The sequence below is a fragment of the Acipenser ruthenus genome, chromosome 2 (assembly GCF_902713425.1).
Source record: "Acipenser ruthenus chromosome 2, fAciRut3.2 maternal haplotype, whole genome shotgun sequence".
Taxonomy (NCBI): Eukaryota; Metazoa; Chordata; class Actinopteri; order Acipenseriformes; family Acipenseridae; genus Acipenser; species Acipenser ruthenus.
The window spans coordinates 40,757,458-40,783,304 of record NC_081190.1 but is presented as its reverse complement, the minus strand read 5'-3'; the positions used below and the strand labels follow the sequence as shown (position 1 = coordinate 40,783,304).

General features: G+C 41.6%; 1 protein-coding gene across 2 annotated transcripts in view; it reads right to left on the bottom strand.

Annotated features, from left to right (window-relative positions):
* LOC117408864 (proline-serine-threonine phosphatase-interacting protein 2-like) overlaps nucleotides 1-25,642 on the bottom strand; it is a 46,905-nt gene extending 21,263 nt beyond the window's left edge. The window contains exons 1-2 of one of the 2 annotated variants that reach the window (XM_034014239.3): nucleotides 25,371-25,431; nucleotides 25,200-25,272 (exon numbers count right to left, since the gene is read on the bottom strand). In XM_034014239.3, the coding sequence (XP_033870130.3) occupies nucleotides 25,200-25,232 (33 nt within the window). In that variant the 5' untranslated portion in view covers nucleotides 25,233-25,272; nucleotides 25,371-25,431. Of the gene's footprint in view, nucleotides 1-25,199 lie in introns of both variants that reach the window. The other variant, XM_034014238.3, reaches the window with a different exon arrangement.
* Between the last annotated feature and the right edge of the window lie 205 nt (nucleotides 25,643-25,847).

Genomic DNA, 25,847 nt, shown 5'->3' with positions numbered 1-25,847 from the left:
CAGCAAGGCAGCCTCTATCAGGAGCATTCAGTTACTTGTTATATGCACTTTGAAATACAGTATTTGTTGTTTTTAGTTGCATAGACCAGGAAACTCTACTGTGATCATTAACTTCAAGTAAAAGCAAGACAAAATAAAACTGACCACAAATGCAAAAAGGGCAAAACTGAAATTTAAAACAAAAAAAACACAGGGTTGTAAAAAAATGTCTTCTTCCTTGCATTGCACCATAATGCCCTGTAGAATGTATACAAATGTAATTGGTCACTGATTTCTTACTTAAGTTTACATTTTTTTTTTTTTTTTTTGCAGTTTTCCGAAAGTAGCATTTAACAGCTTTGCCCTATTAGCAGGTAAGGGACGATGTATTCAAACAGCTTAAATAGTTCCTATTTAATTGTTTCTGTGTACATAACAAAAACAGGAAATGTAGTAGCCTCACACCATCGGGTAACAATGCTCACTTGTCCCTTTACATTAAGGCTATTGAGTGAAAGCATGACAACAATCAAACAATCAATTCCAAAAGATACACTCCACAGAAAGCCTCTTCATCATGATGAACATGTGCCTATTTTAAAGTGTGACATAGCTCTAAAAGTAGCTGAATACACTGAGGGTTGCGCTCCCACGATTAGAACACCAAAACCAATTCACTTCAAACTTGGTTTGATGTTGGTTTAAACTCTTTAGGGTCCAAACCATTTCCGTTGTTAGATTTGCTCCTAGAACTATGAAGGTTACAGGTACATGTCATACATTAAATGAATGTGCACACACTAGGCTTCCATAAAAAAAAGTGAAATAGTCTGAGACTCACCCTGTTTAGTACAGATAACAAAAAACACAGAAAAAGAGAGACGCTTTTTAGAAAAACCCATTTATAAAATGTATTTTACAATAAAACTTTAACATCTAGGGAACATGGGAATAAATAAAGAAATTATGGCCATATATACAAACGGGACCAAAAGCACCCAAACAAAAATTTAAAAATGAGCACAAGAAAAAAGAAAAAAAAACACATTCAAATTATTCGTGTGGGACCCTGATCAAGATGGAGCTATTCACTGTAACTACTTGACAACCATGGCAACCTAGCCCTAACAGCTGACTTGCAACCGATCCACAAACTGTTAAGACAAAAAACAAACATACATATTTATTGGAAAATAGGTCCTTGTGCCTTTGATGTCACCATTTCTCTTATTTTGTAAAGAGTTTGTCTGAAAATGTTTGTTTACTGCACCGAGGTATATCTGTCATAGAGCTCAGCATTAACATTACAAAACACTTACATTCACGGCTCTCTAATGCCAGGCTACAATCCTGGAAATACATGAGTAAGACATTTAAGCCCAGAATCTCCTTTTCGAAGCATGCCGTACAAGCAGGGCTGTCTCTTACAGTGCAGTATTTAAAGGGCCAGGTCGCTGGCGTGATTTTTAACATTGGGCGGACCCTTAAGCTTCCTGTTTCTTGAGTCCTAAACAGTGAATTTAAAAACATTTATATGTTATCTTGTATAAAATAGAAATGATCTAAAAGACCGGAAGTGTTGCATATCTGAAACATATGAATTAGAAGTTGCTCCCACTTTCATTACTAGATGACTCGAGCACCATGGCAACAAAAGAGTATTAGGAGGCAGTCCTGACAGATGGTTCAGCACAAGGTTTATAGAAAGGGGAGGACAGGAAACTTCACCCTGGGAGTTCCTAATCTTTTTATTTGTTGCGTTACTTAGGTCAAACCGTATACATTTATGTGGTTGAATTTGTAGCGTGTAAGTGGTCACTTCACATGCTGGCAGTTGACCCAAAATGATGCCTTGTGCTTGCCAAACGACTCCTGATTGTTCAGCACTGTACGGTTCAACAGCAGGAAATTGAACCTACAATGCCATTATTCCTGACATGACTTGCTACATAGCTCCAAAGGCAGAGAGCAGAACAACCCTTGCCCCTTGTGATTTTAGGTGACTTTTTGGAACTACCAAAAGTGGTACTGATCTCAAGGTGCGACTAGGAGCATAAGATACCAACAGTTCCTGTAAGGCCCAAAAAACCATGAAGGGCCTTATAAGCAATGTTCCCTCTAAGCTGCGTGCGTGCTCGGCCACGCTGCAATCTGGTGGGTGTCGCTCATCAAAAACATCAGGCCACAAGTGACCTCACTATCTTAAAACTCGAAGAGATGGCAACATCTTTACAGCACCTTTTAAAATAAAAAATAATACAAATGCAGAAAAATGTGCTTCCTGCGTTTCTCTTTGATCGTAGATAATACTGCGTGTGAGTGCGGTATGTTATTTCTTTGGTTTGGTAATTAAGAGGAAGGCGCTGAAAGGATGGAAAGTGTGGTCGGACGATGTTAAAACCTTAGTCTATTTAAAATCTTGAACATTTATAGTGCCTTGTTCTTGCTGATATTTTCAATTTTATTTGTTGCCTGTGTTGCATTTACTGACAATCACGTTTGCTGGTCACCGCGCTAAAGTTAGCTTGACGTTAGATATTCGTTTGATATTCGACTCACAATGACCCGACATGAATGAAAATGGCTGGATCTTCCCAACCACAGAAGCTAGAGTGCTCAAACCAACTTTAATTTAAAGGAAACCAGTTGTGAATTGTTTCACAGTCTCTGTTTTACATGTGAATCCTAAGAATAATCTGTGGAAAATAATAACATACCGCATATACGCACACTTAGCCTCAGCCACGCGTAAAAGGGCTTTACCTCCCTAACCACAGCAGCTACAGTGTTCAAACCAACTTTAATGTAAAGAATACCAAATGTGAATTGTTTCATTCTCTGTTTTTCCTGTCAAGCCTAAGAATAATTTGTGAAATACAATAACATATCGCATATACACACCACCGTCCCAGTGTCAATTAAAAGTGCTTGATATCCCCAACCACAGCAGCTAGCATTTTCAAAACAACTTTAATTTAAAGAAGGCCAGCTGTGAATTGTTTCACAGCTTCTGTTTTACATGTGAATCCTAATAATAATTTGTGAAAAAAACAAATGGTTGGGGATATCAAGCTATTTTACTCATGTCAGGCTAAGTGTGTGCGCATATGCGATATGTTTTGTTTTTCACAAATTATTCTTAGGCTTCACATGTAAAACAGGGACTATGAAACAATTCACAATTGGTATTCTTTACATTAAAGTTGGTTTGAACACTGTAGCTGCTGTGGTTAGGGAGGTAAAGCCCTTTTACGCGTGGCTGAGGCTAAGTGTGCGTATATGCGGTATGTTATTATTTTCCACAAATTATTCTTAGGATTCACATGTAAAACAGAGACTGTGAAACAATTCACAACTGGTCTCCTTTAAATTAAAGTTGGTTTGAGCACTCTAGCTTCTGTGGTTGGGAAGATCCAGCCATTTTCATTCATGTCGGGTTAGCGTGAGTCGAATATCAAACGAATATCAAACGTCAAGCTAACTTTACTGCGGTTTGCTGGTGATCATTGTTTAGTAGGGCAGTTTATATTAACTACGACGTTAGTATTTAGTATATTTAGTATTCAACTAAGCTGCCCATTGACAGAAAAGTAATGCTCAGAGAAGTTTGTAGTCCTCTCAGTACAAAAAAAATAATTAGAGTGAACATAACTTATAAGTAGTAAGCAGAATTTTAAAATCAATCCTGAATTTAACAGGAAGCCAGTGCAGCGATTTTAGTCCCTTAGTAACGTGTTATTGACGTTTATGAGTAAGCACTGCAGCAGTTTGAAACAGTTGGAACTGACGTCATTTAGAAATCTGGAAGGCTGGCAAACAAAGCACTACAATAATCTTACAGTGAAATAACAAAAGCATGAACCAACATCTCAGCATCTTTATCAGATAGAGTGGGTCTCAGTTTAGCAATGTTCCTCAAATGATAAATGAGGCCTTCGCAACAGAGCTAATGTGGGTATCCAAACACAGTTCTGACTCCATAGTGATTCCCAAGTTTTTCTTACAGTATTAATTATGTGGAGTAATACATTAAACCCTTTACTTTCAATGCAATAACAAGTCTGATTAATGCATAACCACAGTCTAGGCTACTTGTTTGTAATTTGGCTCAAAACATGGTACCTGACTCATTGATGCTGCCTAAACAAGACACCCACTCACACATACACACTCAAGCTTTAACCTGTTTGAACCCTTCTCCCTCCCTGTTACTCAGCTTCTTTGTAATAGCTGGAAATGACATGTCCTGCAGGGATGGACTGTGGTGAATGTGATGTACAGCAATAAGCCTATAGGTCACATCGGTGTATAAGTCGCTCTCCCCTTTTTAGGACCCCCTAAAAATACCTAGAAAATAGACATATACAAAGGTTTTCACAGTAGCTAGCACTGCACACCAGCACAGTTCACATCTGCAAAAGGCAAAGTTCTAAATAAAACCATCATTGCAGCTTCATGTCATAAGTTATTATTCACTAGTAATATAGGAAGTTGCTAGAATTGTAACAGATTGCCTGAATTACAGACATTACAGAAGACTGTATAAACCCAACAGAAAGCACAGATCCAGGACACTCTTTCACCATCGAGGCTACGAAGATGCTTTTTTATTTTTTATATACAACATTCTGTACAGATAATTATACATTTCAGGGCTCTACATTTACATTTTTAACTACTGGCCCCTTGGGCCACTGAGCTAGTGTTTTTGCTGGCCCGGATGTAATTTTATCTGGCCCAATATATTTATATATTTTTTTCAAGATGGTTTTTATTTTCAGTATGTTTCTAACTGTGTATGGTAACCAAAGAGAGCCCACGTCTCAAAAGAAAGTGGCTAAACGAAGCCTTTCAATATATGTTACTTCAGCCATTTAATATGCACACATTTGTGTGCTTGTCAGAAAATGAAAATACTATTAAGATTAAGAAAATGTATGTGTGCAAATGATACTCATTCTACAGTAATCGTATTCTGTTTGAAAATGTTGCCAATTTTATTGCCTTGTTTTTAGCTAATGTTAACAGATCCCTGCATGAGTTCCTCTGTAATGACTGTATACAGCAGCTTCTACAGCTGTTGCTAGCCAGTCGTGAAACAGCTTCTGGGAGCATGGCACCGGCGAACTTTCAATGTGTGAACTGAAATAAAATAATGTATCTAGCAAGTGCTAAAAGAAGTAATCCAAACTTGGGTAACATTGAAATTAGAAAGGTAATTTAATGTTATGATGAATATAAAGACATAGTAAATGTTAAGCAGAACCCAGTGACTATTAAGAAAAGGCAAGATACTTGGAGTTTGGAAGGAGTTATTTTCTGGACTGCAGTTCAATGTAAAACATCTACTGTTGACTATCTGTGAATGGATGGAGTAACATCAGCATTTGAACTGACCATTAAAAGTACAACCAGGTGTCCTTATTTTGAATTATTTACAGGTTATTGAATAAACACAGTAACTTGACTTAGATTCATCTGATGTCAGTAGTTGATGGCTAGTTGTAATTAGTAATGTTAAACTATTGTAATGTTGGAATGTATTTTCTATTGTTTTGGCCAGATTACAATATTTACACTTAGGATTTTATAAATATTATTTGTTAGAACTAAACAGATGTAGAATATTTAGGTTGCTATATGATAGGTTTTATTTTATTCTGAATACACTACAGCAAAAATTATTATTTGGTGGTTTGCGCAATATTATGCTACTGTTGCTTTAATTGGAAGAGATATGCGCTGTGACGTTGCTGCTCATTGAGTTCTGTATTTTAATTCAGTAAACAAAAGGAAAAACTTGTGCCTAAGGAAGTAGGGTATTGAACGAAGAAATTTCGTCTTTGACATTGTTTGTACACTTTGTGAACCCGGCTAAACTTTACCGGCTTACAGTATGCAGTCTGCTTGTACACACGCATTTGCGTTTTACTCTTGGGAGCGTAAGGGACCAGAGTTCGGGTAATCGAATACACAGAAATGTTGCACCTTGTGTATTAAAATAGGAAACTATTCGAAATTCCCATCCCTAATCCTAATAATGAACACTAGTAAAAGAATATTCATAATACAAAATAATAACAATCTTTCTCGGAGCGTTGTTGCTTGTGTAGCCTCTCCCAGATCAGCGCTAATCTTGCTGAGTGATACCAATGAGTCCTGGAAAGATTGTGAATGGCATTTGATCGTGTATCTGGGTATCCTTCGGGACATCTTACTGTGAGACTGGATATGATGTAAACCAAATGTTGAATTCACAACAAATAAAGCTGCTGTTTTATCTGCAAGTTTGGGAAACTGACACCAAACAAGGCAGAACGTTACTTTTTTTTCACTGTCATAATGAAGCCAGATGAAGCATCCACTCTAAATGTTCATCTTCATTTTTTTTCCATAATTACTGGATGATTTATTGATTTCAGCGCTTTCCTTTTGGCTTATTGGTTGCTTAGTCGTAGAAAAAACGATTTCGCGGGAACGAGTACCACCAACACAGCACTTCGGTACACAGTCTCAGATTCTGACTGTACAACAAATATGACGTGTGGCGGGAAAGTTAGGATTAGTTCGTAGTTGTGTTTTTAAGAAATAGTTTGGAAATTAATTTTCAGCTTTTTGGCACTCTGGCCCATTTTCCTGGATTCATGAAACGGAAGCCATGTGCACTATATATATATATTATACTAGTTAAATGTAACCGTCCCAGTCGGGCTTTGGTGCTTCATAACTACCGGCCAAACTGCGATCTCTACCGGCCCCGGGCCGTCAGGCAATGGTTAATGTCGAACCCTACATCTGTAATTAACAAAAGACTAGATTTAATACTGGTTCTTCACTTTGAATCTGATAAGAGATTATCACAGTAGGGGGTTTCTGGTGGCAGCTGATGCTGATGCTGACATGAGAATGTTCCGGTCTGCTCCCAAACAAATGATACAAATAGAAAAATATCTTCGGGTCCTGACCAAATCCTTCGCCGCTCATTGTGTGCATGTGTGCAATTATTATGCAGCCCTGCTGACAAGTAGGGATCAGTGCTGTCTTGGCTGCCCATGGTGACTGCACATTGACAGTGTTATGGAAGGGGTTTCTTGATCACCCCTTTACTTCTATGGCTGGTTCCACAGACCCTGATTATCACTCACCCTTTTAGCCACTAGAATTTTCTAAATCTGCTAAATAATCTGATACACTCTGCAATGTTTGTGGGCCCACAAAAGGTTTTCACATCCAGAAACTAAGACTGATCTTCTTAATTACTGAAGATAAAAGACTCAAGGGCAAATGTACTAAGATGGGCCAGTCGCAGCGCAAACATACCGCAGTTTGCATGTTCATTGCAACAATTCGGCAAGTATACATTTTGTTGTATGTACTGAGAGAAAATATGTTAATGAAAAGAGCCGCAATATACTAAATTAAATATTTGTTGTGTTTTAGCAAGATCTCTAGCATTGCGAGAGTCGTGCGACATTGTTCAAATAAATAGCGGGAGTTGAGTTGTGGTTTGCTTCAGCAGAGGGTGCCTCAAGGATAATGTCTATACATGCTAGGGTGCAAGATGACTGTGGAAGGGTGGTGGGTAATTCACTGACACAGGACACAGAGAGATGAGTCTGAAAACACCGCACAGGTGCCCAGTTTTATTAGAAACTGATTTTTGGTTCAGCCCGCAGAGGGCGCTGTTGTCTGTGGCTTGCCGTACCAGCTATGGTAGCGACAGAGCCACAACTATACCAGAGCGGTACAGGGTACAGAGGTTAAAACAAAACAAAACACTAATCAAAAGGCGAAAGGAACAGGGAAAACAAAACACAGTAAACAAAACTACAAAATAAAGAGTGCTGCGCTCGGCAGCTTCACCCCGACCGTCGCTACCCGCACGGTCCGGGTCTCCGTCCTACTCTAGCGGCTCCCTCAGCCTGCTATACACTTTATCGGGGCCTGCCCAAGAGTTCTCCCCGCTACCGCTAGTTCTTTGATTTCTTTCTTTTATTATTTCTTTGTCTTGCTGGGATTTTTCCTCCCGGCTAATTGTCCTCCAGCGCTTCCGCACGCCGGTTACATCTCCGTGGGCAGACCTGAGGGAACAGCAGAATGAAACTTATAGGGTCAGCAATTCTCCCAAGACCCGCCTCCCAGCCACTCAGAGAGAAGGAAAGTCCGCACACCCACTCTCCCACCTCTCCGTGTCACTGCCATGACTGACAGGCGGATATTGACGAGCTGCTGCCCTCTCCCTGCAGCACTATGAACACGCCAGAAGAGTCAGCACAGGTCTCCCCCTGTTACATATCCTCCCCCTTAGAATGGCACCACCGGTCCATTCGAAAATCCTACATCCCCATGCCTCCCCGAGAGAAAAAATCTGCGTTTTGATGCAGCTTCCCTGCTCGGTGGACAACCCTGAAGGCATAGGGCTGCAGGGCCAAGTACCACCGCGTGATTCTGGCGTTGTTATCCTTCATCCGGTGAAGCCATGCCAAGGGGGCATGATCTGTAACCAGGGTGAAGTGTCGCCCCAGGAGGTAGTATCGGAGTGACTCGACTTGGTTGTAGGGACCGGCCAGTCAGCCAAGGCTTTCACCTTAGCAATCAGCGGTCTGATCTGGCCACCCCCTACTCGATACCCCAAATACTCCGACTCACTCTTCCCAATGGCACATTTCTTTGGGTTAGCAGTGAGCCCAGCCTCCCGCAAGGATTGCAATACTGCCGCTACCTTACACAGATGACTCGGCCAATCCTCACTGTGGATAACCACGTCATCTATGTAAGCAGCGGCGTACTGCTGATGGGGCCGCAAAATGCGATCCATCATCCGCTGGAAAGTGGCTGGTGCTCCGTGCAACCCAAAGGGCATGGTCCTAAATTGGTATAATCCGAAGGGAGTCGAAAACGCCGTCCTCTCTCTGGATTCCGGGGTCAGGGGTATCTGCCAGTACCCCTTCGTTAAATCCAGTGTCGTCATAAAATGAGCCGTGCCTAGACGCTCCAGCAATTCATCTACCCGGGGCATGGGATAAGCGTCAAACTTCGATTTTTCATTAACTCGCCTGAAGTCAATGCAAAATCGAGTTGACCCGTCCTGCTTATCCACTAAAACAATTGGACTATTCCAGTCACTTTGGGACTCTTCTATTACCCCCAGTCTCAGCATTTCATCAATCTCTGTTTTTATTACCTGTCTTTTACGTTCAGGTACACGGTATGGCCTCTGGCGAACTAGCGCCTCCGGCTCAACTTCAATGTGATGATGGGCTACCCGAGTCTGCCCCGGGACGGGAGAAAACACATCAGGAAATTCCGTCACCAGCGCCCGAGCCTGACATTTCTGTGTAGGTGTCAGATTCTCTGCAATCTGTACCGACCCTGTTTTCGCCAACACAGAAAGATCAGGTCCCAGGTCGGTGACGTCATCTGCCTGCGCCACTACCAATGCCTCCGGTTGCAGCCAGGGCTTCAGGAGGTTAACATGATAAATGTGTTTCTCTCTCCGTCGCTCCGGCTGGCAGATCTCATAATCCACCGCCCCAACCCGGCGTGTAACCTCAAAGGGTCCTTGCCACTTAGCCAGGAGTTTTGACTCAGAACTGGGTAATAATAGAAGCACTTTATCCCCCGGCTGAAATGTGCGCAACCGGGCTCCTCTATTGTATTGGGTCTCCTGTCTGTGTTGTGCCTGCTGCAAATTATCCTGCGCCCATTTCCCAACAGATTCCAGACGTTTGCGCAGGTCCAACACATACCGGACTGCATTAGTCGAATTATCCTGCTGTTCCTCCCACATCTCTCTGACCAGATCGAGCACACCCGGGGTCTTCGCCCATACAGCAGCTCGAATGGCGAAAATCCCGTGGAAGCCTGGGGTACCTCTCTGATCGCAAAGAGAAGGGGAGGAATCAGCTGGTCCCAGTAACGCACATCACTGCTAATAAATCTGCGCAACATGCTCTTAAGGGTCTTATCAAAGCGCTCCACAAGACCATCGGTCTGAGGATGAAACACCGAGGTCCTAATGGTCTTAATCCCCAAAAGCTTACATGTTCCGCGGATTAGCCGGGACATAAAGTTGGTGCCTTGGTCGGTCAGTATCTCCCTGGGGATCCCCACCCGGGAGAAAACCTTCACGAGCTCGTTGGCAACAGACTTAGCGGACATAGATCGGAGGGGAATGGCCTCTGGATAACGCGTCGCGTAATCCAAAATGACCAATAGGTGTGTGTATCCCGCCGCACTCCTTTCCAATGGCCCGACTATGTCCATCCCAATACGCTCAAACGGAGCTTCCACTAGGGGCAACGGCACCAGTGGTGCTCGTGGGACGGCTCTAGGGCTAGCTTTCTGACACTCCCCACACCGTTCACAAAACCGTCTGACGTCACCATCCAGCCCCAGCCAATAGAACCGTGTCACAAGCCTCGCTTTGGTTTTGTCCCTACCTAAGTGACCAGACAGGGGAATAGCGTGAGCAAGCTGCAACAAATCCTCCTTAAAGGGTTGAGGAATGAGCAACTGATGACGCACCTCCCCCGTCTGGGGTAATTTATCAACACGATACAGCAGGTCTCGATTAATTTCAAAGTGAGGGTACATGGCGGCGCGTCTGGGCTCGACCACCCGACCATTAACCACCGCTGCTTGGTCAAAGAGCCTGCCCAGCACGTCGTCACGCCCTTGCTCGAGTCGGAAGTCACGGGAACGAGCTAAAAAATCAGCTCCCATGGCTTCCAGCTCTGGGTCTGGTCGGCCCGGAGCGGAGGCAGCCGAGCCAGACCCCCGTGCCGGCTCCGCAGCCTCCCCCCCCGACTCTTCACCAACCGCCCCCACCTGAAACCTCTCGGACTCCTTCCATCGCCAGCCCTCATTCTTAGCGGCCCGACGTTCCCGTTTAGTTTTTCGGGGTCTAAATCTATGGCAAAACCAATTCGGGTCACAGAAGGGGAAGATCTCTCCAATTACTTCCTCCTTCTTGGCCAATAGGGTGGGCGGGGCTGTCAGAGCAGCTAACCAATCCTTAAACTGCCCACAGTCCCGCCCCAGAACTACTGGTACTGGCAAGCGAGGACATAACCCTACATGCACCTGCGTCCCCTGCTGGCCAATCGTTATATTCACACTTATCTTAGGGTAGGAGCGTACATCCCCATGAATACATTTAATATGCACCTGTCCCAATAACCGTTTATGCCCCAGTGAGATTAGGCTATCCTGTATTAGGGACCACACCCTGCATCCAGGAGCGCCTGGGTTTTTGTACCATCCACTGTCACAGGAATAACAAAACTGAAGTGACTGAGGTAATTGAACAGGCTTACCTGGTCGGCTGAGGTCACACTCCATCACGGGGCAATCCCGCGCGAGGTGTCCCACCTCCCGGCACGTCCAACACCGCAGTGGGCTAGTTTCTCGCCCTGGAGCCTCGGCAAGAGGTGGAAACACCGGAGCCATCAAAGGGGCTCGACGGTAAGGAAACCGTGCGAGACCCCGGTCTGACCCCGCAGCAGCCCGCGGGGAACCCCACGCTGCCCCGGTCCCCGGGCCGGGAGCTCGCACAGCCCCCCCCGTCCAAAACCTTGTACACCCCTTCCCCCCAGTCCCTTCGCCCTATCCGGGGCCGGTGGGGCAGATGATGCCGCAGTGTTTCTCCCCGGCAGCCTGGCTGGCGTTGGTTCGGCTGCCCGGTACTGCTCTGCCAGTGCGACTGCCTGATCCAGGGTGGCGGGTGCCTGCCGCTGTACCCACAGCCGTGGTTCCGGAGCTAGACACTCCAGAAAGCGCTCCACCACAATCACCTCCACCAGCCTGGCTTTCGTGGTCGCATCTGGCCTCAACCATCCCATGGCATACTCATTTAAGCGATGAGCGATGGTTCTAGGGTGCTCCTCGGGTGGGAAGCGCTCCTCCCGAAACCTCCTCCGATAGCCCTCCGGTGTGGCCCCCACGCGATTCAGGATGGTAGCTTTTAGTGTGGGGTAGTCCATCATCCGGTCGGGAGACAGCGTCCTCGCTGCTGCCTGCGCCTCCCCCGTTAACTGGGGCAAGAGGTAACTGGCCCATTGGGCCTGATCCCACCCGGCAGAGGTCGCCAGCGCCTCGAACACCGCCAGGTAGGCTTCGGGTCGATCCTCTGCCGTCATCTTGGTGGGTCTCATCAACCGGGGGTCAGGTCCCGCCGGTCTAGCCGCCCCTTGCACCGCTGCCGTCAGGGTCTGGCGCAGGAGATTCATCATCTCCGCAAACTGGGAAGCATCCATGCTGGTGCGCACTGCTTGAAGGGGGCAGTGCCAGTGAATCCCACTTCTGACACCACGTGTGGAAGGGTGGTGGGTAATTCACTGACACAGGACACAGAGAGATGAGTCTGAAAACACCGCACAGGTGCCCAGTTTTATTAGAAACTGATTTTTGGTTCAGCCCGCAGAGGGCGCTGTTGTCTGTGGCTTGCCGTACCAGCTATGGTAGCGACAGAGCCACAACTATACCAGAGCGGTACAGGGTACAGAGGTTAAAACAAAACAAAACACTAATCAAAAGGCGAAAGGAACAGGGAAAACAAAACACAGTAAACAAAACTACAAAATAAAGAGTGCTGCGCTCGGCAGCTTCACCCCGACCGTCGCTACCCGCACGGTCCGGGTCTCCGTCCTACTCTAGCAGCTCCCTCAGCCTGCTATACACTTTATCGGGGCCTGCCCAAGAGTTCTCCCCGCTACCGCTAGTTCTTTGATTTCTTTCTTTTATTATTTCTTTGTCTTGCTGGGATTTTTCCTCCCGGCTAATTGTCCTCCAGCGCTTCCGCATGCCGGTTACATCTCCGTGGGCAGAATGAAACTTATAGGGTCAGCAATTCTCCCAAGACCCGCCTCCCAGCCACTCAGAGAGAAGGAAAGTCCGCACACCCACTCTCCTACCTCTCCGTGTCACTGCCATGACTGACAGGCGGATATTGACGAGCTGCTGCCCTCTCCCTGCAGCACTATGAACACGCCAGAAGAGTCAGCACAGGTCTCCCCCTGTTACAATGACATTGTTTTTGTTAAATGTAAATGTCATCTGTACAAAGCATTCTGTTCTGTCTTCATTTTACCTATTTTAATACTGTTATATATGCCATCAGATTCTATAGTGGCGCCCCCACCTTCACCCCCAAAAAGCTTTCAGACATGTTTGTCCGACAAAGAGGTGTCGGGTTTAAAAACAATACAATAAAATCGCACACACATACATTTATAGTGCACAATGTATTTTAAATGTAAATCATTGCGCTGAAATAAAGCTAATGTGTTTTAGGTAGGCTACACATTACATTATGTAAAAATATAAATCTGTACAGCTCCTTTTCTTTAACCACTGGACCACACACCTCCTCCTAAGGTTTTTACTTGATACAAAAAAGTAACTGAACATAAAAACCATTGCCATCTGCCTCAGTGTTACTTTTGCATTTGACCAATATAAAAAGCACGCTTAGCAGCTAAGAACCTTTATTAAACACAATGTACATTACAGGTAGAACTATAAGAAACTAGGGGCAGTATTTTCAAAGCATTTCCTCCATTCATTACATGAAATTAAATTAACTATTTTTTTAAAGAAAAAAAATCATGTTAAAAAGTTACAAAATGAAAAACAAAACACATTGGTGGGGTTTCCATGGAAAAATAAAACTAAGTCTCACCTTTTTCTTATGATATTTTGCTAGTAGGACTACCTTAGATTTTTGACCTGGAAATCTAACAAGCACATTACCTAAAGGGTTCATAGCAGAAGCTGGACATGTTTCCACACACACACACACACACACACACACACACACACACAAAAAAGTTTTTGGTCAATTTGCGCTACTTTTTAATGTGAAAAAGCAATTTACCCTCTTTTAAGTCGTATTATGTTTTGGACGTGCACTTCCTATAATGTGAGGAATGTGTGTGTGGTATGTGCTGCTAACGACAATCGAGAATTTGGGGTTTCTAAACTGCATGGAAACCCTGCCACTGAGAGTGCTTGAAATACATAACGTAGTTGTTTGGGTCAGGTTTTGTAAAATTAACAGGTGTTTTACCTCTTTAAAAGAGTTAGGAGTTAAAGTCTGGAGTAAACCATTTGAAAATATGGCCCTAGGCATTCTAAGGCCTTCAATGTTTGTCTACTTGACTTTCTTTTAGTGGCTGAAGCTATGTACCATTTGAAACAAATTATTTATCTTGTTGCTAGCTAAAACCAAAAGGGACCACTAGTGTCAGAAGCACTATAATGAAGCACTGTAGACAGGAAGGAAACCAATAGATGTGAATAAAGACCACAAGAGAAGTATGCTAAATAATACCTTCAAATAACCTACAGTATGACTATTTTAACGTGCAAATTTGTCGCTATGGTGCTATATTGTAGTGCCAGGATACCTCATATAGCGCCAGCAACATTAAATTCTGGCACCAGTAGAAATGTTTAATTTATTATTTCTTTATTTTTTTACATGTATTCCTTAGCAACCATAGATGATGATAGTTACTCATTGGGTTTGGACTACTCACATGGCCCACACACATTCATCCACATACACTGGAGGGAAGGCTTGTGTTGTGTCGGGGCTTGATTAGGACAGGGTTTGATCATTTAGCACCAATAAGCTCTCTGGTGCTAAACATTTCAAAATAATTTGCACCTCTGAATAAGGGGATCAGTTGTATTCATATCAAAGCAGGCCAGGGATGAAAATAAGCTTTTTTATGAGCTCAATAATGTACTTATAACAAGCTTAGGTGATTTGTGTCTAATTTTAAGATGATAAAAAAGGTCCAAGTAGCAATGCAATGGGAATCTAATGCAGACACATTAAGAACACAACCATCTTTAATATTATGCAATACTGTTTTATCTTTTTTTTTTTTTGTTGAGATCTACCGGTAAACCTGTAACTACAGTACTGTATACAGCATTAGGGCTGTACCAAAAATAACTGTCTGAACTCTGGAAGTGCTTCAGAAATGGGTGAGCGCCCTGCATCAACACCAATGACATGTCCTGCACCACCTGGGTTTCTATAGGAGTTGTCCAACCAAACGCTTACCAGACCCAGGCTTACACGTAGCTGCCGAGCGCTGACAGAATGCCAGAAACCAAAGACAAGGCACATTTCAGAATTATATAAGAGGTTACAAGTCCAAATACTAAACGCCGGGATAAAACAATATTATTCCTTCTACTTTTATTAATTTAATAAAAAATAAAAAATAACAGGAGGCCAGCATTTCACCACCACACTAGAGCACTCAACCCACACCCAATGAAACATGCAGTGTGTGCTTTCTCTCAATCACATTTTGAAAAGGAAGGTGTGTTCTTATTCTAACCCTTAACTTTTGGGATGAAATTAAATGCACAACCATTTTGTTTTTAAAAAGCAGCTCTTATAGAGCACACTCATGTCCTCAGAAAAAATCTAAGTATATTAGTAAATCACTTTGCTGTACTCAAACATCTAGGAATATGGTCCACAGAACCAAAACAATATAGCGCTGTGAACAGTTGGCTTTGTGGTGACGTCAGACCAGGAAGAGAATTGACACACAGGACTGCGAGGTAAGCGCTGCTGTGCGTTTTATTAATAAAAAAATAAAACAGTTGAACAAAACGAAGCACTTCACAGAAACGAAAAGGCATGGTGGCCAAAACAAATAGACAAACTAATAATAACGAAAACAAGTACTGTGCTGGTGTTGAACCAGCACGGGTAGCAATTGTTTCTTTCGTTTTCTTCTTTTACCTCCTCTCTCTCAACTCCCGTTCTCCACACCTGAACACTCCAACCACATTCAGCCAAAGCTGTGGGTTTTTATATTGTGGCAGAGGGGTCGACTGGCTCTTAATTACCTAGTTTATCCCTCTGCCACATTCGGCACAGGGTTTCTCATACGCGTGGTCAACAGCCAGTTTGTCAATAATCACTCGCTGTTGACCACGCAGTCTCTTGATTTTATCTGGATGGGTTTAAAATTTTAACCTCATCCACGCTGTAAACAATAATAACATTGTGTTTTTAACACACCAAACCATACAGTGAAACAAAATACCACAAATACACACAGGGGCGGGGTTTACCCCACCACATGCACCAAAAAAAAACTGTTGACATGTAGAATGTGTACAGTATTGTACTTTATTCAGATTGTTAAATTAAGCTAAAGGAAATGTACTAACTTAGCTACTGAAATGTACTAAATGTTTTCCCAAAGATGCAACTACTTTTCAAATCACCAACCACATAATGTTTGCCACTCAATCATAAAACCTAGTGGTACCCTCTCTAAATATGCCATCCACGCTCACACTGGCCATAACCTAGTGCAGGGGTTACCAAACTCTCTTACCTCAAAGCCCACCATGACATTAGCAATCCCCACCCAATAAACTGATGGGAATGTGAACCTTTGTTCTCCCTACAATAATCTCTTTTATTGTATTATGGAACAAACTGTTAGTGCAAACATTAGAAATGAAGATTCTAATATGCCAAAAGAGCTCATGTCAAGTTAGCACAAATGTAAAATATTTAATCCCCCATCTTGGGGCACACTGCTTTTTAAAAAATATTTACTGGATCATTAATTACTGATATTCTAGAACACTGATAATTTGTATTACCGTATGTTATTGGTTTTAGACATGCACATACACACAGCTGATGTTTAAAATAATTTTATGGAAGGAAAGCATTTTTTCTGTATGAGCTACTACCAAACATTTGCCTATCAAACCAGTCCCAAAATAAGGAAGTTCAGTGGGGGGTTTTGGTATTTAGCAGGAAGTTTAACATTTTTTTTTTAATAAAGAAAATGAAACACCCAAGTGCTTGCAAGTTTTCACAACCCTGTAATTTCCTTCAAGTTACGCAAGTTTGAATTCTCTGTCTAACGGGAAGTGTTGTGTGATACAGTGCTGTTACAGATTCTGTGCAGTCCTCTGTCAGTGAGATGAAGTTACAAAAAAACTGTTAAAACCACGGATGCAAACAAGTCTATTTTGCTTTGTGGTTTCGACACTCACTACGCTGCACAGGGTCACTGGTTTACTCCCAGCCTCCGCCTTGTGCCCTGTTTTCATGGAGTCAAATAGATCTGACTGTTGCTTCAGCTTCTTAGACATTTTGTTTAGGGCAAATAAGAGATAGTTTGAGAAAATTATTTTTTTCTTTTATTTCCCATGCCGTCTAAGCTGATCAACTGAGCAAGTCAGGGAAACTCAATGGCCTGTAGCACTGCAGCACTCCTGCAACACAGGAGTTTAATTTTCTTTAAGTTGGCAATAGCCTTCTCTTCTGAACTGCAGACAACGCAGGTTGAATTCAGAATGATAATTCACGCTGTTCTACCCTAACTTGACTGGCTGGTGCATGTTACTATGGAAACAAGAAAAGGGGGCTGGTTCCGCGAAAGGATTGGTCCGTGAGATCAACAGGACGGTGCAGATTCTGACAGCTAAGCAGAAAGCCTTTATTAAAGAACCAAAGTTCTGTTGTATACTGTGACAGAGATCAAATGATTCTTGGTGTTAGATCTTCCCCCAACCTGTGAGGGAGCTGTGTAAAGGGAACAAAGTACCTTGGACTAGTTGGTCTGACAATTAATTCCCAGGGTTCGGCGGAAGTCGGCCATCTAGAAAGGGGGCGGAGCTATGGTTCACTAAACCATTGACCCGGAAGGTTAACGGCGTGGCATCCGCGGATTGGAGGAGCGGGTGTGCTAGTTAACCAAGGGGTCATGGTTGACGTTATAAATAAGGGACATAGTGATGTGATCTGTTCCTTGTAATGGTTATGCTATTGACCGAAAGGACCCGAGTGAGAAACTAACCGTGAGTGTTTTTGTTTGTTTTGTCTGTCTGTCTAAAGTCTACTGTTTGTCTTGTTAGACTTGACGGCTAACACGATCTGGAGCGATTGCCCACGGCCAGCACAAAACCCAGACAACAGAACACTAACTGTTAACGAAAGTAATTGTACTTTCACCACCCGCACTGCAGCACTCACTGGGAGAGGTGACCGTGTTTGTGTTTGGTGTTAGGACATTGTTATTATTCACGGGACTGCAACCCTTCATATCCCTGTGCAATACACATCGCTGTGTATTGCCAGTCCTCCTATTTGTTTTCTGTTTGGTCATCAGAACCCTGGATTAAAATAAACAGAACTCATTTCACCTGTACTTTGTTGTCCGTCTCTTCATTGTTGGATGACCACACTGCACCTGCACGTACCACTTACCACAAGAGTGTAAATGCTTTGTCACCAACGTGGCAACTTTATGGTAAAATCTACTGACCTGATTTGAACCACCCTGCAAGACACACTGTTAAATGTTTACTATCCAGTTTTCATGTTGCATACACACTGAAAATGGCACACCCTTTTTTGTAATATGTCTATACATTATAAATATGTTTGTAGGAATGTAATTTCATTGGACCTTGTTTGAATAAACAGTTGCATGCAAAGCATAATTTTCAATGAATCGATTCATTCTTGAATGATCTCTGCATCACACAGTTTACCTCAAACTACCATTTTACAGTCAAATCACAATAAACATATCTTCCTCTAACCCACTAAATCACTACAGAGCAGGAACCAACAGAGTTTAAACATCCCATCAAAAATAAATACATGTGCTCTCAGAAATAACTGATGGGTTTAGCCTTTTAGAGTATGACCACAACTTTAAGTGCAACGTATTGCTTGCATATCGCATGATGCAGTTTATGTAGTGTAGCTATTTTCACTACAGATGTAAATGTTATATTTTGGTGTGTGTTAAAAAGTGGTACGCAGCGCATGCCTAAACAACTTCTGCTATAAAACGCCCAGTGCTTGAAATGGGGCGATACCGGCACTTCTCAATTTCAAACATTTGAGTACTGGCACGTCAAAAGACTTCTCTACCATCACTTTTTTAAAAATCCGAATGGAGTGCAATAACATATGTGGGCCGGTTTTATTATCACATAAATAAAATGATCACAAGCAAAGGCTTGAGTACCACCCCCTTTACTATTTTATTGATCACATTGCATAAGAAATGAGAAAAAAACGGTGAATGATATTCTGCAAAACAAAAGAAAAATGTGTTTATTGATTGATGAATCCACCACCTTAAGTGGTAAATCTGTTCTTGTATTGTGCTTGTGGTCAGCAATAGGTCAAAGTAAACACTTAGACTTTTTTCTTTGACTTGCTTGAGCTTGAGGGAACTACCAGCAATTATAGTGTTGATGCATTGCTACAGTGTCTACACAGACATGGTTTCAATGATGAATTTTTGCATGAATGTCTGATTTCCTCTGCCTGTGATGGTGCATCAGTAATGCTGGGAAAGCGGACTGGAGTTGCAACTCAGCTTCTAAGTCGATACCAGAATCTGTTTGTGTGGCACTGCTCAAATCACCGTATAGAGCGGGCCAACGGAGACGTCATTAAAGAAGTCACAGATCTGAATCAGTGGGTTATACTCACTGTACCATGCCTCTCCAAAAAACAAAAGAGAACTGACTCAATGTGCAAGAGAAATTGGACAGCATTTGTTAGCCTTGGACGTATTTTGTCAATTCTCTGGGTTGCGTCTCATGAACGAAGTGTCAAAGCAGTGTGGGAGAATTATACAGCACTCCATGAGCACTTTTCTGAAGCTTCTATTGACACAAACAGAGATTCGAAAGAGAGAGAGAGACAGTGCCCTCAGATCGCTTGCCTTTGTTCACAATTTGAGGGTCACGTTGGATGCTTTGGTTGAATTAAGTGATCTTCCCATTTTCAACAACGTGAAACGACCCTTCCCAAAGCAGACAAAATACTATACAAGTACTGACCGAGTCTTTGAGTCAATGGTGAACACTCCTGGCTCCTACACAGAGGAAGAAAATTAAGCCTGCAGCCAGTTAGCTTGTAAGGGGGTTGAGTTGCATGAGCACAGTAAAGTTGTGCAAATTAACACGTCATTTTTTTGGAGTTTGGCAGAGAACCTCAGATCTAGACTTGCGACAATAACTTCTATGTCAGTACCAAGGTGCTGGAAGCCCCATCTAAAGAACGTGATGACAAAAATATCATTCAACAAAGTCAAAATGCTCTATCCTGAATCCTGGCCAAAGGAGGGAGAGCTTGATATTCAGTACAGCAGCAGGGAAGTGAGACATCATTGCCAGAATCTAAAAATCGACATAGTGGAGAGTATAAAAGGATTTTGTAAATACAAGGAATGCAAAGCTACCCATATGCCCAGTGCCTTAGAACCACTATTGAAAGCGATCAGAACCATCGCTATATCAACAAGTGAATGTGAGCGTGCTTTCAGCTGCCTGAGCGACATTTTTACCAGCCAGGAATTTACATAAACTTCTCAGCTGTCTATCCAGTCTTATATTTTTAAAGTACAAGGGGCCACCACTACAGAAGTTTATGTAAATTCCTGGCTGGTAATAGAAAGACGAAGTGGTGACGAGACAGACAGCGGGGTAGCCAGGATTTTGTTTTGGGGGGGAGGGGGGTGGAGATTTATGCAGCTGGGTTATAATTTATAAGTGTTTCTGTAAGTAAAAATAAATCACTTATAAATTCTAAATTGCAATCTTACAATCACATTTAGAACCACTAATGCAGTTATCATACATACAAATTAAATAACAGTTTGGATTCCCAAAGCCATCTTCCTGTTTTACATTTCAAACTTGTCGAGACCTCATAGGTCTCAGTTTTACAACAGCTGTTTAAAGCCTGATTCGCACGGAACTAAAAATCAGGTGTCCTCAGAGTTGGTCAAAAGCAGAGGGCGTCTAGTAACCTCCCAGACGTGGATTAGTTTTAATCAATGAAAGTCGGTAAATTCCAAAAGAAGAGATGGCTCGTTTGTGCATGATTTGTAAACAGTGAACCAGGTTTAAATAACTAATTTCGTTGTACCTTCTTTTCCAAAGGCTACAATAACCATTTTGTCCTTTGAGTGACATGTACTGTATTTCCATACATATCTTCAATTGCACCAGAGTGCAGGATGCGCTTTATAGTCTGGACGATGCGAGTTCAAGTCCAGGCTATTCCTTTGCCGACCAAGGACGGGAGCTTCCAGGGGGCGGCGCTCAATTGGCCGAGCGCCGCCCGGGGGGAGGGAGGGTTAGGTCGGTCAGGGTGTCCTCAGCTCACCGCGCACCAGCGACCCCTGTAGTCTGGCCGGGCGCCTGTGGGCTTGCCTGTAAGCTGCCCGAGAGCTGCGTTGTCCTCCGACGCTGTAGCTCTTGGGTGGCTGCACGGCGAGTCCGCAGTGTGAAAAAAAGCGGTCGGCTGACGGCACACGCTTCGGAGGACAGTGTGTGTTCGTCTTCGCCCTCCCGAGTCAGCGAGTCAGAGCAGGTAACGGTGAGCTGAGCTTCAAATAATAATTGGCCATTCCAAATTGGGAGAAAATAATAAAAAATAATTGGCAACGACTAAATTAAAAAAAAAAAAAAATTTACAAAAGGTCCCGATGTCCTGTAAAATAAGCAGAGGACCTTTGAGAAAATGATCTGGGATAAAAAAGAAATGGACGGTTCACACAGGACTAAATTTCACCGAATTCTGAAACAAACCTGTTTATGTGGTGATGTTTAGGGATGGGAATTTTAAACGTTTAAACATATAAACTCTAAAGTGGTTAACATTGAATAATATGCTAGACATATAATCGATCACGTGACAAATTGTTGTCAAAATGGTGTAAAATGGCAGGACTGCCCAATCACAACTAGATATGTGTTTGACTGATTTTTATTTTTATTTATTTATTTTTAAGTGTGCTAGGGAGCAGCAAAGCAAACAGCTCACAGTTCAGAGCTTACATTGGTTGGGGACGGGGGTTTACAGTGTCGCAGGTGGCTGACATTATTTTCTCTCCAACGTCATTGAATAATGAATTTCGGGGGGGGTGGGGTCGAGGTTCAAACCCCTAAAACCACCCCCTTAGCTACACCACTGGAGACAGCGTGCCACTCTTCATGCTATGAAGAGTCAACATGTGAGTCCCTGTCCCTATGGAAATTATTTTGATGGCATTATTCGGTGTAGTAGTCAGTTTTAAATGTGTTATTTATTACATGTAATACATTTTCATTGTATTTGCTGCAAACGATTAAGATATTCAGAATACGGATAAAGGAATATCAGTATCACCTCATAATCCATCCCTACAAACCACTACATCTAATCAAGTACCGGTGTACTGTTATTTTCAGGTACGCAGTAAAAAGTGGTACGCAGTAAAAAGTGGTACACAGCGCACTGCACATGCTCACACATGCCTAAGCAATGCCTAAACAACTTCCGCTAAAAAAGCAGGGAAGCGGCCATTAAAATCTGGTACGTTATGCTGTTTTTGGTCTTTTACATCTTTTTAAATTTAATTTATCATATTTTCCAGTCTTTTACATCGTTGTCAATGTAATTTATCATATTTTTCCACTATTAAGAAAATAGTATGCAAATATTTATCATATGCAATACATTTAGTCTTGCACATTTTTTTCTCTTCGTGCGGCTGACACATCTGTGGATCACTAACTTATACAAAGGTAAGAACGCTTCTTTATGTCTTTATTTATTGTCATGATGGTCGTGTCGTGTTGAGCTGGGGGGAGATACGTCTATTATATGATAATGAGTGTTTTTTGCATACGACTCCTCCCATGTGTACGATGCATATGACCCCCAGGGAGATGAGCGAGTATGTAATTAGTCTCCTTGCTGGGAGACACCAAACTGTAAGGCTGCTACTAATCCTCAGCTTTTTTCTTTCTTTTTAGATTTCCAGACATAAGAACATAAGAATGGTTACAAACGAGAGGAGGCCATTCGGCCCATCTTGCTCGTTTGGTTGTTAGTAGTTTATTGATCCCAGAATCTCATCAAGCAGCTTCTTGAAGGATCCCAGGGTGTCAGCTTCAACAACATTACTGGGGAGTTGGTTCCAGACTCCCACAATGCTCTGTGTAAAAAGTGCCTCCTGAAGTTTTGCACGTGCAGCACGATCTGACTAGCTAAAGAATGCACAGGTTAGAAAAAGTCCTTTACAGTCAGCACTCCACTCAGATACAGCTCAGTTGTGTTTTACCGTCCTTGTATTAAGAATAAAATCAATCTCCATTATATATATATATATATTATATATATATATATATATATATATATATATATGATACAAATTAATACACTTACACGTCACATGAGATTTCCGACTCAGTCACCAGTTTTCTGATACAAAGCCCATCTCTTCAATGTTACAATTGACTTGTTTAACCGTCCCTTTTTTTATTTTATTTTATTTTTTTAGAGAAGGCAGTCCATCTGAAAGATTTCCACCTCAGCATTAGTGAAAGTTTACACAAGTCAGTAAAGAAACCTGGGCGTCTGTCACTCTCATGTGACCCTGTGAATGTAGGGAGCCAGCGATCCCCTAGGTGTGCTAGACCTACCACTGAGACAAGGTATGATGGCTTTGAACATTTCCCAGTGTTTGAGCCTGAGGAGGATATGCAAGTTATGCCCTACTAAGGTGAAAACCTACTGGAGGTGCAACAAATGCTTGGCTGGTCAGTTGGCTCTTTGTCTGTCCTCAGAAAGAAACTGTTTTCTCTCATATCATACAAAGTAACAATGCACAATCTTAGAAATGTGTTTAAAATCAACTGACGTTAAAAATTATAGAAAGCAGTATACTGTCTTGAATTAGTTATCGCATTTTTTCATTCGTTTTTATATTCCTTCAATACATGTTTTTAACCTCTCAATCGGTAATGACTTATTCCATGTTCAAGCGAGTTGTTCCATGTTATAAACTGGGAGATTTGAATGTGTTACTTTTGGTAATTGATGTTATTATTATTATTTATTATTATTATTTATTTCTTAGCAGACGCCCTTATCCAGGGCGACTTACAATCGTAAGCAAAAACATTTCAAGCGTTACAATACAAGTAATACAATAAGAGCAAGAAATACAATAACTTTTGTTCAAGTAAAGTACAAGTTTGACAAAACCAAAAAAAAACGTTAATTCTCCATTCACATTATTTTATATTTTATTCAAAACAAAAAAATATATAGCCTATAGATTTATGGTTCAAGGTTTAATGTACAATGTTATTGTACATAAAAGTTCAATATTGTTTGTATTGCAATGCACTATTGTATGCATATGTGTTTAAATAGTCTTTTTGATGAAACATTTTGGCACTGAAAGTTCTGTTTTATTGCAAGTTTACATACATATAAAACTATACCTCCAATTTGAGGTTCGGAACCCTTTTTGAGCTAGGGGACACATTAGGCACCTACTTTTTTTTCTTAATTTTTTAGCAAAATGTAAAAATGAGATATGCAATCTACCTTATTGTCATCAGTCTTTCATAAAATCAGCAAAGAAAAATTCTAGCAAGTCAGATTTTACGTGTGTCCTATAAAGGGTTAAAATACTACTTCTGTTGAAAATATAGTACTGTACCAACAAAACAAACTACAGTACATCTGTGTCCCCCAACTCGTGCGCTAACAAATTTCAAGTCATTATATATATATATATATATATATATATATATATATATATATATATATATATATATATATATACTCTTTCAGTACGAAATGGGGGAGGGGGATGGGGGGCACTTTACAACGTGCTCATCTACATACACGTCAAATCTGAACTCAAAATTGTATGGGGTCAGACATGTGAGTGCTGACTATATACTACTACTGTAACTTCAACATTAAGCGAAATTATAAATCAGACCAAAATAGAGGGTTATTCTAGAGTAAATTCGGCGAAAATTAAAAGGGTTTGTAAAAATCTTCTTAAGTAGATAATTGTAGGCTATGTGTGTACTTTTAATAAACTATTTTGTCTACAAAATATAATTACATTCAGTTTACTATTTGTTATTTTATTGAACAAAGTACAGATTAGCTGTGTCCGCATTCAAAATGCTTCTTTTTTTCTTTTTGTTTTGTTTGTTTCAAGTCTTTTTTTTAAAAAAGTGTCACAATGGGTCAGCGACTTAACGTCAGTGCTTCATACAGTTAGTAAACCATTAATTTAAAAAATCTATATATTAAAATAAACGTCAACGATAACATAACTACTTTTTTATATATAAATAATCTTCTTCTTAATGAAAAAATAGCAACATGCACTTACCCAGAAATTATCTTTGAAATGTGATTCTTTCATTCTAAAGACCTCGTTATGTTGTCGGTACAGTCAACCTGTTCTGTTGAAAAAGTACAATATCAATAGAAAGTTCGGGCTTTTCGCTGTCAACGATCTTTATTTTAAATCCAAGCTGAACTTCTCATTTAAATAATTAACCTTATCTTTAGTTCCTCAACGCTGTGTTTCTAAGCCTCGATTATAGTTCTCACTGGGTCCTAAAGCTCGACGCTACTTCTGTTTGTCTTTCTTGGCAAACCAATCAAATTGCAACACTTTTTTTTTCATTATCTTTTCCTATCCTCATTTAAACTTTGCAGTGAAATTCACCGAACAATTCTCAGCCAGAAAAATAGAACATCTTTTCATGGATAAACACATCTCTTCTTTTTTAACAGGACTTGTTTGGGGTTTTAGTAAAGATTTATTATTCCCAATCTTTCAAAGGCATCTTTTCAGTTTTATGAGGTTTTCAGCCTTCAGGAAGCCCAGAAGAAGTAGCAGGCATCCTTTTAAACCAATTCCTTAATGATTGTTCTAACCCATGAATACAGATTCAGAAACCAAAAAATTATCTTTCAGCTGCACGTCTCACACTGAAAAACACTAATCTTGGCATATAGGAATTGTTTTCTC